The sequence below is a fragment of the Mytilus galloprovincialis genome, chromosome 10 (genome assembly GCF_965363235.1).
Source record: "Mytilus galloprovincialis chromosome 10, xbMytGall1.hap1.1, whole genome shotgun sequence".
Lineage (NCBI taxonomy): Eukaryota > Metazoa > Mollusca > Bivalvia > Mytilida > Mytilidae > Mytilus > Mytilus galloprovincialis.
In genome coordinates this window covers 82,310,847-82,330,795 of record NC_134847.1, presented here as the reverse complement: position 1 = coordinate 82,330,795, position 19,949 = coordinate 82,310,847, and the positions used below count along the sequence as shown (strand labels likewise).

The window sequence follows — 19,949 nt, the reverse complement described above, 5'->3', positions numbered from 1 at the left end:
AATAATTATTAAAGTATTAAAACTTATTGATGTCCTTCTGAGTGCATTATCAAATGGTAACAGAGCGTGGTTGAAAAGAAAAGACATCAGAGTGTATAATAAAAGAGTTTAAAGTGGAGAGAAAATTCAAAGGTGGACAAAATGTCAACAAAAATAAACCCCCCCAATTACAATGCAAAACTGAAATCATACGAACTTTACAAGCAAGAACTTTTGGCCTGGAAAGAAATAACTGATTTAGATAAGAAAAAACAGGGTGTTGTAATTGCCTTATCCCTACCTGAAGATGATGAATCAAAAATAAGAGAAAAAGTGTTTGATCAGATAAGTTTAGATGATTTAAAGGAAGACACAGGTTTGACCACACTAATTACTTTTATGGACAAGCATCTTGCAAAAGATGATTTAGCTGACAGTCTTGCAAAATTCGAAGATTTTGAAGATTTTCAAAGGGGTCCTAATCAATCAATTCAAGATTATGTAGAAACATTTGATGCTAAATATCGAAAAATCGAAAAGAAAAACATGAAGTTGCCCTCTGAAATATTGGCATTTAAATTACTGAGAAGAGCAAAAATTACAAAAGAAGAAAAAATGTTAGTCCTTACAGGCATGAATTATGAAAACAAACCAACATTGTATGATGAAGCAAAGAGATCTCTAAAGAAATTTAAGGGTGAAATGTGTGATTTGGACAAAATTTCTGCCTCAATAAGTAGCATTAAACTTGAACCTGCTTTTTTGGCTGAGAATGAAGAAGCCCTCATGGCAGCAGGGTATTCTAGAAATAGACAAAAACCATTTCAATATAATGGTAAGGGGGACTTTTCAAGAGGTAGAGGCAATTTTTATAGAGGATTTAATAAAAGTCAACGGGGTGGACAAACAAATTGGACAAAAGGAGGCAGCTCTACAGTAAAGAAGAGTATAAATCCAAAAGGTTCAGACGGCACATTATTGACATGTAGTTCTTGTGGATCTTTTCGACATATGATGGCAAACTGTCCACATAGCTGGGAGAATATGCAGGAGAGAGTAAATATAACAAAGGAAGAAGAAGTAGTCATGTTTACAGGGAATGTGCGTGAGGATATCACTCGTCTTGGGATAGATGCAAGAAACTGTGCTGTTCTTGATAGTGCATGTAGTAGCACGGTTTGTGGACAGTTATGGATGAGAAGTTATGTTGACTCTTTAAATGAAACAGATAAAGCGAAGATTTTTAAGGAGGATGGCAACAAGGTATTTAAATTTGGAGGTGGAACACGGTTAAATCAATTGGAGAGTATAGTCTGCCAGCAGTTATCGCAGGTAAAGATGTCACAATAAAAACTGATGTTGTAGATTCGGACATACCACTTTTATTGTCTCGAACAGCAATGAAAAAGGCAGGTGTGAAAATGGACCTGGAAAATGATACTGCAGAGATATTTGGTCAACATATATCATTGAATTTAACTTCATCTGGCCACTACTGCATTCCAATAGATAAAACTGAAGAAATTCCAGTCGCAGATGTATGTGCTGTGAGACTTGAAGAGTTAGACTCGAAAAAGAGATATGCAACCTTACTGAAGTTGCACAGACAATTTGCACACCCACCAATGAAGCGTTTAATTGCCCTTTTGAAAGATGCTGGGGTATGGAAAGAGGAATATGAACAAGAATTGTTGACTATAGAGGAACAATGTGAAATTTGTAAGCGATATGCAAAAACCCCACCAAGACCAGTAGTGTCCCTACCTATGGCATCTCAATTTAATGAAAAAGTGGCAATGGACCTAAAACAATGGAATGGACGGTGGATTTTGCACATGATCGACATGTGGTCACGGTACACTGTATCTGTTTTTATTGATAGGAAAAAGACAACAGGTGTTATTGAGAAAATGATGACTAATTGGATCGGAATATTTGGTGTTATGGGAACTATATTAACAGATAATGGCGGTGAGTTCAGCTCAGATGAAATGAGAGAGGTTGCATCAATACTAAATGTTAAAGTTTATACCACAGCTGGTGAAAGTCCTTTCCAAAATGGACTATGTGAGAGAGTCCATGCAATTACTGATACTATGCTTATGAAGCTAGAAGCAGATTATAGACAGGTGAATAATCAGAGCCTTCTTTGTTGGGCAAATATGGCAAGAAATTCTTTACAGATGTGGAATGGTTTCAGTAGTCATCAACTTGTTTTTGGACTTAATCCTAACCTTCCGAACATTTTGAAAGACACTTTGCCCGCTTTAGAAGGAAGAACTTCAAGTGAAGAATTTGCAAAACATTTGAATATTTTACATGATTCTCGAAAAGCTTACATTCAATCAGAATCTGATGAACGCATTAGACGAGCACTACGTGGCAAAATAAGAGCATCAGAGCAGATATTTAATCACGGTGACAGCGTTTTTTATAAGCGAGAGGGAAAAGATCGCTGGCTAGGACCGGGAAAAGTAGTTTTCCAGGATGGAAAAGTAATTTTTGTTCGACATGGAGGAGTATTTGTGAGGGTTTCACCAAACAGATTAACTAAAACTAAAGATATTAATTTTCGAGAACAATATGACAATATTGAAACACCTGATACAAATGAAACAGGCATTCATGAAACTAGATATACCAATAAAAATAATGAAGTTTCCCGTAAAGAAAAGAAGAATTGTTTTTCTGAGTTATTATCAACATCAAAAGAAACAATTCCTCAGATGGAGAACATTCAGGCTAAAATAATCCCTAATCTAAAAGAAAATGACAAAATTCAGTACAAACTGCCTAATTCGAACACATGGACTAAAGCTACTGTTATAAGTAAAGCAGGAAAAACAACTGGGAAAAATAAACATTGGTTTAATGTTCAAGATGATGTTGATGAAGATAAGAAAAGTGTAGATTTAGATAAAGTTGAGTGGGAAAAGGTCACAGGTGACAGTGATGAGAATGAAATTGGTGTAAATATGACAAAGAGTTCCTTTTTAAATGATGAGGAAATTGCTAAACAAACAGAACTTTCAAAACTCCATAATTTTGACACTTATGAAGAATGTGATGACATAGGTCAGAATGTTCTTTCTACAAGATGGGTTATTACAACGAAAGATAATCAAACAAAAGCAAGACTTGTTGTGCGAGGTTTTGAAGAAGAATTTTCTATGCAAAGAGACAGTCCAACAGTAGGAAAAGGAATGATTAAAATATTCCTTTCAATTACTGCTAGCATGAATTGGATCGTTAAAACAACGGATATAAAGTCAGCTTTTCTTCAAGGGAAGTTATTAGATAGAGATGTTTTTCTGAAGCCCCCAAAAGAAAGCAATTCTGAGAAAGGAAAAATATGGAGATTAAAGCACTGTTTGTATGGACTTAAAGATGGAGCTAGACAATTCTATTTAAGTGTAAGGGAAGAGCTTCTAAGTTTGGGATGTAAACAATGTAATCTGGACCCGGCAGTGTTTGTCAAACATACTGACCAACGTTTAAGTGGAATAATTTGTTGTCATGTAGATGACTTTCTTCATTCTGGGGATGAAAATTTTGAGGAAGTTATGAGAAAACTGCGGACAAGATTTGTTGCTGGAAAAATTGAAGAGAAAACATTTTCATATGTAGGATTTCAAATTCATCAGGACAAAAAAGGCATAATTCTGGATCATTCTGCATATATGGAGAAAATAGATAATACAACTATAGAACCATCAAGAGCTGCTATGAAACAGGATGTACTTAATACAAGTGAGCAAACCTTGTACAGGAAGTTAATTGGCCAAATAAATTGGGCTGTTCAAGTTTCAAGACCTGATATGGCTTTTGAAATGATAGACATGAGTACTAAACTGAAAGAAGGGACAGTGGCACATTTGATAAGAGCAATCAAAGCAAGTAATAGACTAAAGGAAATTAAATCAATAGTTTCATTTCCAAAAATGAATAAAGATATAAAAGAATGGAAAATTATCGTTTTAACAGACGCCTCTCTGGGAAATATTAGTAATGGAACTGGAAGTACAGAATCTCATGTAATTTGGATAGTTGATAATGACAGTAATAGCTGTCCGATAAGTTGGCAAGCAAACAAAATCAAACGTGTAGTAAGATCAACAATTGCAGCAGAAGCCTTAAGCTTACAAGATGGGTTAGAGTCTAGTTTTTATCACCGTCGAATAATTGAAGACATTTTAGGATTAAAACATAAGACTATACCAATTGAAGCTTACATTGACAATAAAAGTGTAGTTGAAGCTGTTTATTCGACTAAACTTGTAGATGACAAGCGTTTAAGAATTGACATTGCAGCAATAGCTGAATCATTGGCATCAAAAGAAGTAGATAATATTAAATGGTGTCCAGGAGACAAACAATTAGCAAACTGCATGACAAAGTTTGGAGCTTCATCTTATGAACTTTTGCAAGTTATTCAAACAGGAAAAATGTTGAAGGACTTTGTTTAAAATTGTGAAATAACTCATAACATTTTATCATTTTATGTTTGTCACATGGGGCAGAATAATCCCCTAGATCTGAGGGTAGTCTAAACCCTGTGACGATCTTGTAATTTTGATTTAGCAACTTTTATGTTTTCTAACGGGGCAGAATAATCCCCTAAGATCTGAGGGTAGTCTAAACCCTGTGAAGATCTTGTAATTGTATAAAACAAAAGAAAGTAGAGGGAATGTTAATCTAATGTCATTTGGACTATATAAAGAGAGATAACTCAATATTATGTTTGAACACTAACTGGTTTCCTGTTGAAGTTATCCTCTTCCTGTTAATGGTGAATTGTGTAACATGTGCTAATAATTATTAAAGTATTAAAACTTATTGATGTCCTTCTGAGTGCATTAACACTCTCTAGTCCTTAAAAGAGCAATTAGTTTAGATAAAACCGGAAAAGTGTCATTATCTCAGATTTTCTAGATGCATTAACACTTTTAGAACATGGTTTTATAGTTATGGATTTGAAATGAAATCTTAATTGTATATTTTTATGTGACATAATTGATGCCTTATTACTACTTTGGTATGGCTGTACTAAGTGTCTCTTTCTGGTTTAATTGCCAAAATCTTAACTTTTGCTGATAAATGAAATGAATTTGATGTTGCATCCTATTTCAGATTACTGTTAATACAGATACAGATGTTTGAACTCCATGTATAACTTAATTAAAATCTTTGACAACTGCTACCACAAATGCCACCATGCCCCAAATATCCACCATGTCTCCTTTCTGTCACTATATTGAGGCAGGGAAGATAACAAAAGTACATGGTAACTTTCTATACTAAAATCAATACTCCTCAAGTGAAAACCACTTTGATTCAGGGTACTTTTCCAAATGGATAAATTTATTTTCTATACAATTTATCAACAGCTTCTAATCAAATATTAAAACAGAATTGATCATTTGCAAGAATATTGTTTAACACTTGAGTGGGTAAATGCTGTAATAGAAATGTCAATAGAATGAAAAGATATGTCGTTTTGTTTCATAAGGGATATAAGGAGGATAGTTTGAGTGAACAGAAGTAATTTTGTCTTGAATTAATTTTAAACAGAAATCTTTGTCCGTCACCATGTCATATTTGTGTGTGGGAATGATGTCTCAATGACTAAATCCTACGCCTGTTGTCAAATATCATCTCCAAAACTTTGGTCAAAAAGAAAAGTTTGAAAAAGAAAACCACAATTGTTCAACTAAGTACAAATTTTCTATTGGCTTGTAATTGTATGAGACTATGGGAATTAAATATCCATGAAAATACCTTTTATCCTCAGACCATGAAAATTGGTACTCATGAAAATAAATGAATTCACAGTAGTTTAAATGTTGCTATAAAAAAAACTTCAAAAAGTTTGACCAATGTCTGAAGAAAACTTAGTGATAGGAATAAGGAGTCTATAATGTTATCATCCTTCTTAATCTAGGTTTCCTGTATAATTGGAACGTGGAATTAATATGAACTTCCCCCCAGATTTCCACTCAAACATCAAACGATACACATGACCTTACAACACCACAATTAACAGGAATATAGCACAAAGTTCTTCCCCTATTGATCCATTTATAGTTTTTCTTCCTGCTAAAGAAATAAATCAACAAATTTTACTGCAGATGCTATCTCAGAAATTGAATTAAATTGACAAAGCTGTAAATGCAATCTCAGTAATTACTCAAATAACTGATTTTTACTGGAAATGGACTGTCATAATTCGTGATAAACCAAGAGAATTATAAACAAAGGATGAAAGGCTTTAAAAACACTCTTTCATTGGTGCAAAAAGATCACTTTTACACTTCAGATTTTATCTTTGTACATTTGTACTGACAAAAACATTTATTGACCAAACATCCTTAGTATAATTGGTAGTGTATGACCGAGTTTCAATTGATCTGTTAATAATTGATAATCCTATAAATTGTAATTAAATTACCAATGTTTACTATTGTGGAATAAATGCATCCTCACAAACAGTCAGAGATGTATCTATAATGATAACTAACTACTTCTAGGCTATTTTTCTTTAATTTAATTCATTTTAAAAAATCAATGGAAACAAACAGGCAGTGTGTCACTGGTTTTCCAGCCTTGTATACAAAGAGGGATAACTCAAAGAAAATTTTGGAAAACAAATCTTATATGGAAAATAGTTTTCGAACTTAGCAGTTTAAACTATCAAAGATAAATCTCATGTACTTAATTCAACAATTCAAAAATTCAAAGGATAAAATGGGTAAAACATAACCTGAATTCTTATCTTGACATGACTTTCTCCCTATAAGTATAAAGTGACCCTCATGATAAAAATTTATTAATATCATAGGTATATCAACTGACCCATTACAAATTAACAGAATTAAAGAGCACACATTTTAACTTGTCCCCACCCCCCTTCCCATCTATTTAAAAAACATCAACAATTTACCAACCCTGTTTAACCTGTTTAATCTCTTCAAATTCATGAGTTGCCACTGAACACTAAGCAACCAAAAATCTATCAATCAATTAAATTCATTTGAAGTTAACCACCACTATACTTGATTTTTCAGATATTTATGCCCCATTTATGGGCATTATGTTTTCTTATCTGTGCATCTGTTCATTATCCGTCTGTCCGTTTGTTCGTCCATCTGTCCCGCTTCAGGTTGAAGTTTTGGTTGAGGTAGTTTTTGATGAAGTTGAAGTCCAATCAACTTGAAACTTAGTACACATGTTCTTTATGATATCTTTCTAGTTTCAATGCCAAATTAGAGATTTTACCCCCTTTTCACGGTCCACTCAACCTAGAAAATGATAGTGCGGATGGAGCATCCGTGTACTGGGGACACAATTTCTCGTTTTCATCATATTTCAAAACTGAGAAGAATTTCTTACCATTTATGATCTGATATGACTAATTGTGGACCACAATTTCAATTTAGAAGTGATAATGGTACTGCAGTGTTTACCAGATTTTCTTATTATTTTGGCAAACTTTCGAATTTAAAAATATTTCAAATGATGTTTAAAAATGGTTTGTGCAATTAACAAAATAATTTAATGAAATCAGAGATTTGTCAAGATTTAAGATCACTCAAATGTAAAATTTAGACCCAAGATCAAAGATTTCTTTAAAGTTCTACCATTAAAATTTTGAAAAATGATACAAATTGGACATTTTAAATTTAAATTTATAGGAAACTACATTATATGTAGATATGGGTTAAAAAGATGTTTGCTAGATGATTTTGAATTTAAATGAAATAGGTCAGTGACCTACATAATTTGGTAAAAATGAAGTGTGCACTTATTTTCTTGCTTGTTTGTTGAAATATAGAGAAAAGAAAATTTTATAAATATTTTGAGTGATCATCCAATTTATTGGCTTATATAAACTAGGTCCAAAGGACATTTGGTAGTTTTGCCGCAGTATTTAAGTCAGCTGTTTGTTGTTGGTCAGAAAAAATTTAATATTCCAAGACTTCCTTATAAAAAAGAAAATGTGGTATGATTGCCAATGAGACAATTCTTCACTAGAGACTGAATGACTATAATAAGATGATATAATTTGTAAAGGTAAATCATTATAGGTCAAAGTACTGTCTTCAACACAGAGCCTATTATGGCTCACACCGAAATGGCGAGCAATAAACGAAGGGCCCCAAAAATGACAAGTGTAAAATCATTCAAACAGGAAAACCAACAGTCTAATCTACATAAACTAGAGGCACTAAAGAGTCTGTGTCGCTCACCTTGGTCTATGTGAATATTAAACAAAGGACACAGATGGATTCATGACAAAATTGTGTTTTGGTGATGGTGATGTGTTTGTAGATCTTACTTTACTGAACATTCTTGTTGCTTACAATTATCTCTATTTATAATGAACTTGGCCCAGTAGTTTCAGTGGAAAATATTAATGAAAATAAACAAATTTTATGAAAATTGTTAAAAATTGACCATTAAGGGCAATAACTCCTTAGGGGGTCAATTGACCATTTTGGTCATGTTGACTTATTTTTAGGTCTAACTTTGCTGTACATTATTGCTGTTTACAGTTTATCTCTATCTATAATAATATTCAAGATAATAACAAAAAAAACATCAAAATTTCCTTAAAATTACTAATTCAGGGGCAGCACTCTAACAACCGGTTATCTGATTCATCTGAAAATTTCAGGGCAGATAGATCTTTACCTGATCAACAATTTCACTTCCTGTAAGATTTGCTTTAAATGCTTTGGTTTTTGAGTTATAAGCCAAAAACTGCATTTTTACCCCTATGTTTAATTTTTAGCCATGGCGGCCATCTTGGTTGGTTGGTCAAGTTACCGGACACATTTTTGAAACTAGATACCCCAATAATGATTGAGGCCAAGTTTGGTTTAATTTGGCCCAGTAGTTTCAGAGAAGATTGTTCTAAAAGATTACTAAGATTTACGAAAAATGGTTAAAAATTGACTATAAAGGGCAATAACTCCTAAAGGGGTCAACTGACCATTTTGATCATGTTCACTTATTTGTACATCTTACTTTGCAGAACATAATTGCTGTTTACAGATTATCTCTATCTATAATAATATTCAAGATAATAACCAAAAACAGCAAAAATTCCTTAAAATGACCAATTCAGGGGCAGCAACCTTACAACAGGTGTCCGATTCATCTGAAAATTTCAGGGCAGAAAGATCTTCACCTGATTTATAATTTTACTCATGTCAGATTTGCTCTAAATGCTTTGGTTTTTAATTTATAAGCCAACAAGAGGCTGTCACAACGACAGCAAACCGAATTTATTAACATTTATTTGTGTCCTGGCAATATCACAAGAACCATTACTGATGAATGGTGAAAGTGAAAATCGTCAATATCAAATTTGACCTCCATTTTGTCATCAGTATCAACATATTAAAATTTGAAAAGCTTAGATTGAATGGTTCATGAGTAATTGCAACAACGTGAATGGAAACGCCATTTTACGATCTTTCAAGAACCATAACTCCTGAACGGTAAAAGTCAAAATCGTCATTATTGAACTTGACCTCTATTTTGTCATCAGTAACAACATATTAAAATTTCAAAAGCTTTGGTTGAATGGTTCATGAGAAAATGCACGGACACGACGGGAAACACCATTTTTCAATCTTTCAAGAACCATAACTCCTGAACGGTAAAAGTCAAAATCGTCATTATTGAACTTGACCTCCATTTTGTCATCAGTAACAGCATATTAAAATTTCAGAAGCTTTGGTAGAACAGTTCATGCATAAATGCACGGACACAACTGGAAACTCCATTTTTCAATCTTTCAAGAACCATAACTCCTGAACGGTAAAAGTCAAAATCGTCATTATTGAACATGACCTCCATTCTGTCATCAGTAACAACATATTAAAATTTGGGAAGCTTTGGTAGAACAGTTCATGCATAAATGCACGGACACGACTGGAAACTCCATTTTTCAATCTTTCAAGAACCATAACTCCTGAACGGTAAAAGTCAAAATCACCATTATTGAACTTGACCTTCGTATAGTTGTCAGTAATAACATATTAAAATTTTAAAAGCTTTGGTTGAACGGTTCATGAGTTAATGCACGGACAACATTTGATTGCCGCCCGCCCGCCCGCCGTACATCCCCAAATCGATAACCGACATTTTGGTCACAAAAATCCGGTTAAAAACTGCATTTAACCCCTATGTTCTATTTTTAGCCATGGCGGCCATCATGGTTGGTTGGCTGGGTCACTGGACACATTTTTTAAACTAGATGTACCCCAATGATGATTGTTGCCAAGTTTGGTTAAATTTGGCCACGTAGTTTCAGAGGAGAAGATTTTTGTAAAAGTTAACGACGACGGACAACGACGGACGACGGACGCCAAGTGATGAGAACAGCTCACTTGGCCCTTTGGGGCAGTTGAGCTAAAAATGAGAAACGAGAAACACTTATGAACCACATCAACAAATGACAATCATTCATGAACAGTAAACCATCTTGTGGGTTCCTGAGTTAACAAGAAAAATATATGTATGGCTTTGTTACTAAATTGGTTTAAAATTATAAACTGAGCAATTTGTTGCAATCAAAATTCAGTTTAAACTAAGTATAAAAAATCATTCATACACATTTTCTACATTTTCAACTGATAAATTAAAAGTGACTCTTCAACTGATCTCTGAATCTCAACAATCTATTTCTAATGTGTCTTTTTCCCATCAATTCTATATTCATCTCACAAGAAGTCAAAAATCTCTTCATTGATATCTTTTAAATTTGACTTCTTAATCCCACTTAAGCTGAGAACTTTGTAAATTACATAAAATATATGACTTTTTAATGGCAACATATATAACCCATATTATGTTTATTACTCTTAACATTTTTTGGTTTCTATATAAAGGCTAACGAACTATCGAAGAAGGATCAACCCTGAAGTGTGAAGAGGGGCTTCCTCAATGGAATCTCACTTCAAAGTTCAAATATCTGTAAATACAAATACAGATATAGTAACTTCTGTTTCAGTTTTGAATCTTGCAGAAATACACCTATTAAACTTTGATAACTATAATTTGACGTAAATGCATATTAGGATAAATTCTAATGTAAATAAAATCTTAATAATTCCCACTTTTATCTTTTAGACAAACATGAATTGTATCCTTACAAATATGAACAATAACAAATCTGTATTTAAACACTTGAAAAATGTTCATTTGTTATAAAATCAGATTAAAATTGCTGTAGGAGTTTGTAAATATAAATACACCCTTCATGAGTCAAGACATTCAAGGGTTATCTCCCACTCTTGAAGATAAAATTTACAAATGTGTATTTTTATAGATAAAATTTTCAACTGAAATTTTACAACCAAATGCAACTTCATGTTAACAATATGGCAATTCCTTTTGACTCCTTCATGAATGTTAACACTTATTTCAATAACAATAATATTACACGGGTTTAAAAGGAAGTTTCATGATATTTTATTTTCCAAATAAGATTTAATTTTTATTTTTCTCTACCTTTCTACTAAATCAGCACCTGAACACAAACAATGATAAGGATAATTTGGTCAATGACGTAATAAATGTATTCTAATATGAAATTTAATATTTTCATTTTTATATTTAAATGTTTATATAATTACTATATATATGCAAAAAACAAGTGTCACAAAAAGCCATTATATTTCAATATTTACACAAATTAAATCTAATGTCATCTTATATTCTAAACTTTCACCAGCTCAAGTTACTAGCTTTAACTTCCATTAAATATAACAATGAAGCATTTTAAAATTTTGTTTACATTAAAAGCAAAACAAATTTTGGGTTTAGTCAAATACAAGAAATAAAAAAAAATATAAACACCGTATGATTCCCATAAGTCTATCTCTACATAAGGTTTTCAATAAACAAATCAAAACTAAACACTTTATTTGCAAGACAATTATAAAATTAGGTTTATTTTGCTAAAAGGGGCACTAGCTACGAGATATATGAAAAACCTAATATATTATTTTTTTGGCTCAATCAGTAATGAAACACAAATAGTGAAATAATAATTCCTTTTTAGTAGCCAATAAGGTTCAATTTTGTCAAAATAAGCAAAAAAAACATTGATTATGACTTATTCACTTGCAACAACTTCATTGAATCCTTATTCATGTGAACTTTAATTTAACCCCTTAGCTCGAGATGGATAACACATGAATTGTATGTGTAAAGCTATTTAAAGGAAGAGAATCTCAACATTGAAAGTGAACCGAAGGTAAATCATTTGATTGACTGATTTGATCCACAATTTTAAACATTCTAATACAGGTAAAAACGATGATAAACATTTATTTTTTATCTGTAATATGAAACAAGAGTGCACACGCTGAAATGTCTCGCCTTCTATACTAATCATTGATATTATGTTGATAGTCCTAAGTATAAAGCTAAGCTTTATTACAACTGTCACATAAACTTAACATTAACCAAGATAACTAAACAAAGACCAATGAACCTTGAAAAAAGAGGTCCAGGTCAGGTGAACCATGCCAGGTAGACAGGTACAGCTAACAATGCTTCTATACAACATATATAGTTGACACACTGTGCAATGAACCGTGAAAATGAGGTCACGGTTAAATAAAACCTGCTCGACTGACATAAAGATCATAAAATATTTCCATACTACAAATATAGTTGACCTATGGCATATAGCATTAGATAAAAAGACCAAAACTCAAAAACTTAACTTTGACCACTGAACCAGGAAAATGAGGTCAAGGTCACATGACATCTGCCCGCTAGACATGTTCACTTAACAATCATTCCATACAACAAATATAGTAGACCTATTGCATATGGTATGAGAAAAACAGACCAAAACACAAAAATTTAACTATAACCACTGAACCATGAAAATGAGGTCAAGGTCAGATGACACCTGCCAGTTGGACATGTACACCTTACAGTCCTTCCATACACCGAATATACTAGCCCTATTGCTTATAGTATCTGAGATATGGACTTGACCACCAAAACTTAACCTTGTTCACTGATCCATGAAATGAGGTCGAGGTCAAGTGAAAACTGTCTGACAGACACAAGGACCTTGCAAGGTACGCACATATCAAATATAGTTATCCTATTACTTATAATAAGAGAGAATTCAACATTACAAAAAATTTGAACTTTTTTTTCAAGTGGTCACTGAACCATGAAAATGAGGTCAAGGACATTGGACATGTGACTGAGGGAAACTTCGTAACATGAAGCATCTATATTCAAAGTATGAAGCATCCGGGTCTTTCACCTTCTAAAATATAAAGCTTTTATTTTTAGAAGTGAGCTAACGCCGCCGCCGCCGCCGCCGCCGGATCACTATCCCTATGTCGAGCTTTCTGCAGGCTCGACAATAAATATAGACCTAGAATAATTCAACAGCACCTGTTTACTTAATCTATTTACATCTATATTTATGTTTACATCGCTTATGGTCATCAGATGACTATAAAGGTCAATTCAAAAATTATTAGATGGCGTCTAGACTCAAATACACACGAAACTAAGATACGTCTTTTCATGCTTGTGTCTTGTTTATTGTTTTATTTAGACTTTTAATAGTTAGGATAAATGTTTTACATTGTTATAAATCAAATATGAGAATTTGATTAGAATTGGTGAACATGAATTTGGCAGCTAGTGCCCCTTTAAGTAGTTTGTTTCATTCAATAATTCACATTTACAATTGATTATTGCATTGCTATCCTCCTAATATAATTTATCTTAGTAATTTTTCATTGCACTTGCATTTTCTAATTTCAAATTCAACATAGTGATTAAAGGATATAAAATTGACAACCATTGACTATCTAAAGTCTGTTACCTGCCAATTTTACCTGATAAGAGTATTTTGTACCAGCCATCCTAAATGTTTCATGTTCAAAGTTATTTCCCTTTGTTAAGTTAATTACATGATCAAGTAAACTGATTCAGCCGGCTTATCTTGATAAATTAATCTCAGAACTTATAGATTCTATACACTCATCCATAAACACAACCTTTTATTACTCCTTTGGTGAATTATTGAACAGCTAAAAGCTTCAAACAGCATTTCTGACACAAACTTTATCATATAGTGTGAAGATGAACATTTTCTTAATAGTATATACTAATACTAAAGAGTGCTAGATCTAAAGACCAATCACACAGGTATGGTATAGCATGCTAATATCAGAAAGCCTTTATTGAAGTTACTGAAAGAAATATATATATCAGTTATTTTATAAACAGAAAGTTGATGAGGGATAAAGCTGAAAATGCATTTAACATTATAACATCAACTTCATGTCCTTAATTTCAGGAAGGTCTGAATTTTAGTACCTTGGCAAAATTTGACATACATTTTATAGGATAGACTGACAAATTAATAAAACAAAAAACACAAGACAGACAGACATTCAAAGTGTACCCAAGTTTTTGTAGGAATTATATGTTCTTTCAAATTAAGCCCTGAGCTTATAAAGTCAAGTAATTTTTTTTTTATTTTTGCATACAATGTTTTGTAGATTTATTCATTAAATGTGATTCATATCAGTTTATCGAAACATTTAACAAAAGCCACTATATGTTCTGAAACATTATTTAAAACAAGTTTTGTATATAATCAGGTGAATGAAATCTGATAAAAAAATATGTTTAAGGTAAATTTATAATAACTACTCTGAACTACTTTTACAAGATTTCCTTCAAAAAATCATTTTCAAATTTGGTAAAATGACAAAACATCAGGTATAACATGTACTGTTAATAACAACTTTCAGCAAACACTGGATGCAAAATCAGACAACTATTTAGTAAATTCAGGAGTCATTATTAAAACATTTCTATCTAAGTTTTTTGTAGATGAATTTGTTCTATTTTTTGTAGATAAATGTTCATTATCACTGAATCAGTATATATTTGTTTAGGGGCCTGCTGAAGGACGCCTCCGGGCGCGAGAATTTCTCGTTGCATTGAAGACCTGTTGGTGACCTTCTGAGGTTGTCTGCTCTATGGTCGGGTTGTTGTCTCTTTGGCACATTCCCCATTTCCATTCTCAATTTTATCTATTTTTTGTAGATAAATGTTCTATCATATTTAGCACTTAGTTTTGATCCTCCCTCCCACAGATGACCAATTTTCATTATGACAACCTCAGCCAGGTCTCACAGATCTACAGTATGTTAATGACCTACTCTACATGTATCAATTCTCCTTATGAACAGAATAGAGTCCCCAACACCTATCATAATGGTAACATAGGTTGAAGTGATGTGTAAATATAAGATACTGACCATTACCACTTATTCAATGACAACTTTGATCTATCTTCTTTCCTATCTCTTTTATAACTGACCACAGCAATAAATAACTTTAAATTAAAGTCAACAATATTTATTAATTTCTATTAAGAAGCAGGACACAAATCTTTCCGTTAACTTGAAAAAGGAAACGTTGGGAAAACATCAATGAGACAGCAACCAAACAACAAAATTAAGCTTAACACACTATAACTATACAAATCAAACAGGAAAATACTGTTGACAAAATGAGAAACATATAATAAACTAATATCTTTTATGGAATCTATAATATCTTATTTTCATTAATCATCAGTTTAATAATAATCAACCATTTCTTTCTAGAGAGAATTCCTAAATCTTTCATCAACTTGACTGGTGTTATAATAATTTGGAATAACTAATCCAATATTATTCAAATGTAAAAAAATATTCAATGAGTGACTGAACAACATATGAATATATGACTGCAGCTGCATGATTGAATTATCGGTGTTGCTTGGTCAAAAGTTGGATATTTTTCGATGTTTGAATTCTTCAGTTAGTTAACTTGTTATTACATTGACCATGCAGACACTGAGGGCTTTTAAATGGAAATTAGATGTGTCAAAGCGACACAAATGGCCCCCGTCTAAAAAAGTTGAAAAATCTGCAATTTCAATAACACAGGTGGACACAAATATGATGGTAGGCTCACATATCAAACATCAGCTCAAAATCTCGAGGCGTATAGAAAAAAAGTCTGTATAACTGTGTATAGCCAGTCATTTCTGCAAAAATTAGCGGAGCAGAACCAAACTTAAACTTGTTCTGTAACTCATCATGGTTAACTCAAATACCAAAAATCAGCCCAATATCTGAAGGCGTTTAAAAAAAAGCTCTGTATAATGGTTTGTTGCGGAATGACAGAATGATAGAATTAAGGAATTTCAATTATGGAATTTCGGAATTACGGAATGTTGGAATTTCGGACAAGGGTTAAACTATATGGCTCCGACAACTTCGTTGCGGGGCCATAAAAAAGAATAAACTACAAGGAACTTTATCTATATCTATGCATTCACCATTTGTTTTTATGCAACATCTTCAACAAAAATGATGTATTAAGATCACCTCAGGAGTGAAATAATTCGAAGTATATCACATGTGAAATTATGGCTGTTTTATTTCAAATGGGAAATCACAGTATTTCATTGCAATGAATGTAATATAATCAGAAATAAATGTTATTTTAGTTGATGTTTTCATACTACTTACTTGATAGTTTTTCTTCTCAGCATAGGAGACCCAGACTGGAACCCCACCGTTGAATCTTTGTCTTCCCACGACCTCTTCCCTAGCTGTCTTGTATCTGTGTCTTGTGGAGCATACTTCTGTACCAGTTTATCTACATGTTCTTCGTCACTGCCACGTTTCTTCTGCCAGCAACATGCACACACAAATACAGCCAGCAGCAGGATGAATACAGAAGCTACAGAACTAACCACTGCTAGAACGATCTGCATGGTGTCGTCCATTGTGCCTAAATAAAAAAGAACACGTTTGAAAACCTTGCACCAATAAAAAAAACAACCTAAAAAAAAGAAATAATGAAATTCAAAAGTTTAGACTACCGGTAATCAATGTTAGAACCAATATTAATCTGTCTTTCCTCAAATAAACATTTCCTACTGTGATTTTCTAAAGCAGTAATTTTTTCTTGCTGACACCTCCGTGAACTTATAACAAGTTTTTGATGTCTGCTTAGTTATTTATTTCTTACAATCAATATATATATATATATAAGTTAATAAGATGTTTTTATATAAGATTCCTTATTATTACCATAGAAGTACGCCTTGTTTTTTTCTCTTGTAAAGACATGGTTAATTACAATGATTTACTGCTGAAGCTGTCTAAGATATTGACTCAATTCAATGGGCATTTATTATTCTGATTCTATAAATTATAACTACCTATAATGGTCACTTTTATGTTTATTTTAATATCATAGGAAGAGAGGATATAAAATTTTGTCAATGACACAACTATCCATTAAGACCATTAAGATCATTAAGACCAAGATGAAAACAATTCAGTTCATTGCCTTATTACGCTAAAACATCAATTATCACATGTGTTCCTACTTACTGATTGATTGTTGGGGGCTTTAAAGCCATTTTTAGTACTGCATGAATATATTTTGGCAGTCTGTTTCATTAATAGAGGAGGCCATAGTGCCCCTCCTCTTTTTAGCACTATTAAATATAGTTGAACACACTGTTGTCAGGCTAGTGATGTACCATTTAGCTGGGTTTTTTTTTGTTGGTGTAAAATTCGCTATTTTCATTGAATAAGATGTATGAAATATTTTGTGTTTATTATTTTGGTGTATTCAAATCTTTTATAGTTTGTAGCAAGTTTATTCTAAAAACCTTTGTGGATACAATGGTAATTAACAGAAAACAATAACAACAAAGTAACCCTCTGTCACAGCGATGGTGAAACAAGGGTTTTCATAGGAACATTTAAACATGTACCACATTGTCTTTAAAAATTATTTATAGCAAAGCGCCAATAATAGAACAAAATAATGTTCCCCTTTCTCTTTAAAGTAGAATATCTTGATTTTATGTTCAAAACACTGTTAATTGTTAGGTATTTCTTCTAGAATCGTCTGCGTTCTTTACTGTTTGGTATTCAAATCTTGTTTGAACATGTGCAAACCTTTCAAGCTGCGATAATTGAGGTTCATTTGTTGATCTTTCGTATTGTTGTGTTGATATTTCTCTGTTGTATAAAACTCAAAATTTCATGTACATTTTCGTTTCCAACTCCTTCAGTGTTTGGTTTGTACATATCACCATCAATGTACAATTTGTCTATAAATACCTTTGCATCAGCTCTTTTAAATTGGCAGAATTTATTTTGGCAATTTTGTTCTATCCGTGAAAATAAGCAAAAATTTACACACCACGAAAATAACCTGCCACTATATGGTAGAACACAACTACTTAAACCACTCGGCCCTTTAAGCTCCCTACTACTTAATAAAGATGAACAGTATTATATAAACATAGATCAATGGCCTGATAGTTGTCTTCACTAGTAAGGTTCACATATTTACTAATTAAAAGAACACATGTAATATTAACTCTGTATAAATATAGGTTAACAGATGGTCAAATGTCTCTGAACTGATGGCCTTCATTATGTAAGCCCTCTCCTAGGTGGAGTTATTTGTGCATCAAGAAATGTACTAATTTCAATTACAATTAAGATCTTGTACCAGCAATATTTTATCTGTTTTTTCTTCAGAAAATGGATCTGAATCCAAAATATTAAACCTTCATGTAGCCTAATTTTATAGCATTGATTGTACAAATTTTATGCACCAGACGTGCATTTTGACAGTTCATGTCTCCTCAGTGATGCTTTTGGTCAAAATATTTGAATGATCTGTTGAAAGTATAATTCAGGATCAAAGTCCAAAACCAGACAAAGAATCCAAGCTATGCATGAAAGATACATTCCTTCAATTTTAAATGATTTTATAACAGCAAACTTACAATCAAAACAATCTCTGAATTTTTATGCCAGGTAACCAAAGTACCAATTCAACTGGACTGATATGATTATATAATCCTCACTAAAGTTCTCAAAAAATAAGTCTAACTTACATCATACAGATTATATTTCCATAATAAATCTTAACTTATATAGTCAAAATGATGTTCAATACCATAATGTGTTAAAAAATTCAACTATGATAACTCAATATGCAAAGATGATCTTTTTCTAATACATGTATATAAATATGTTAATTCACTTCAGTACAACTATAATCATCCGAATCAGGTAATCTATAAATAATTGCACTTAATAAATATTTATTATACTAAATTGGCTGTAAATTGTAGAAAAAATCTATAAATATTGTCATTAAATGATGTCATTTAACAAATTCTATCATCCCTACATTCCTACTACAAATCCTGACAACACTTGCAATTACTTCACTTTCAGTTAAAATATTCCATAAAAAGTTATTTAAAATCCATGTGAATGTGTTTTTAATCTATTATTGATTGAAATTGAATATTTGTTTCATAACAAGACCATAACCTGGAGAAATAGAGAGCATGCAGTCAATAATACTGCAAAAATCAACATATTACATAAATTTACATTGTTTTGAAATATTTGTCCCAAGTAATCTAAAGGGAGCCTTTAAAAAAGCAGTTAAATGTGGATCTATCTTAGTTGGGTGTCTGTCCTTACTGAATTTCTATCAATTGTCAGTAGCTACTCAAATTCTAAAGTTACTCTTACTTTTGTCAAAGAAGATTAACTTTAAGTTACTGTTACAATTTTACCATTTATTTCTGATTAAACACTTTTAAAAAACATCAAAGATACTATAAATAGATATAAGAAGAGTTGGTATTAGTGCCAATGAGACTACTCTTTATCAAGTCAAAATTTATAAAAGTTGGGAGACCATTATAGGCCAAAGTATGGTCTTCAACACGGAGTCTTGGCTCACACCGAACAGCAATTTTAAGCTATATCGGGCCCCGATAATTACTTGTGAAAAACCATTCAAATGGGAAAACTAATGGTCTTAAATCTATCTAAAAAACAAGAAACACTTATGAA

The 19,949-nt window shown here is 32.2% G+C and overlaps 1 protein-coding gene across 7 annotated transcripts in view; it reads right to left on the bottom strand.

Annotated features, from left to right (window-relative positions):
• Positions 1–19,949, bottom strand: part of LOC143048580 (synaptotagmin-7-like) — a 166,902-nt gene that overhangs the window by 121,110 nt on the left and 25,843 nt on the right. For all 7 annotated transcript variants that reach the window (XM_076222333.1, XM_076222334.1, XM_076222338.1 and 4 more), the window contains one exon: positions 16,569–16,833. In XM_076222333.1, coding sequence (XP_076078448.1) covers positions 16,569–16,833 — 265 coding nt within the window. The remainder of the gene's footprint in view (positions 1–16,568; positions 16,834–19,949) is intronic.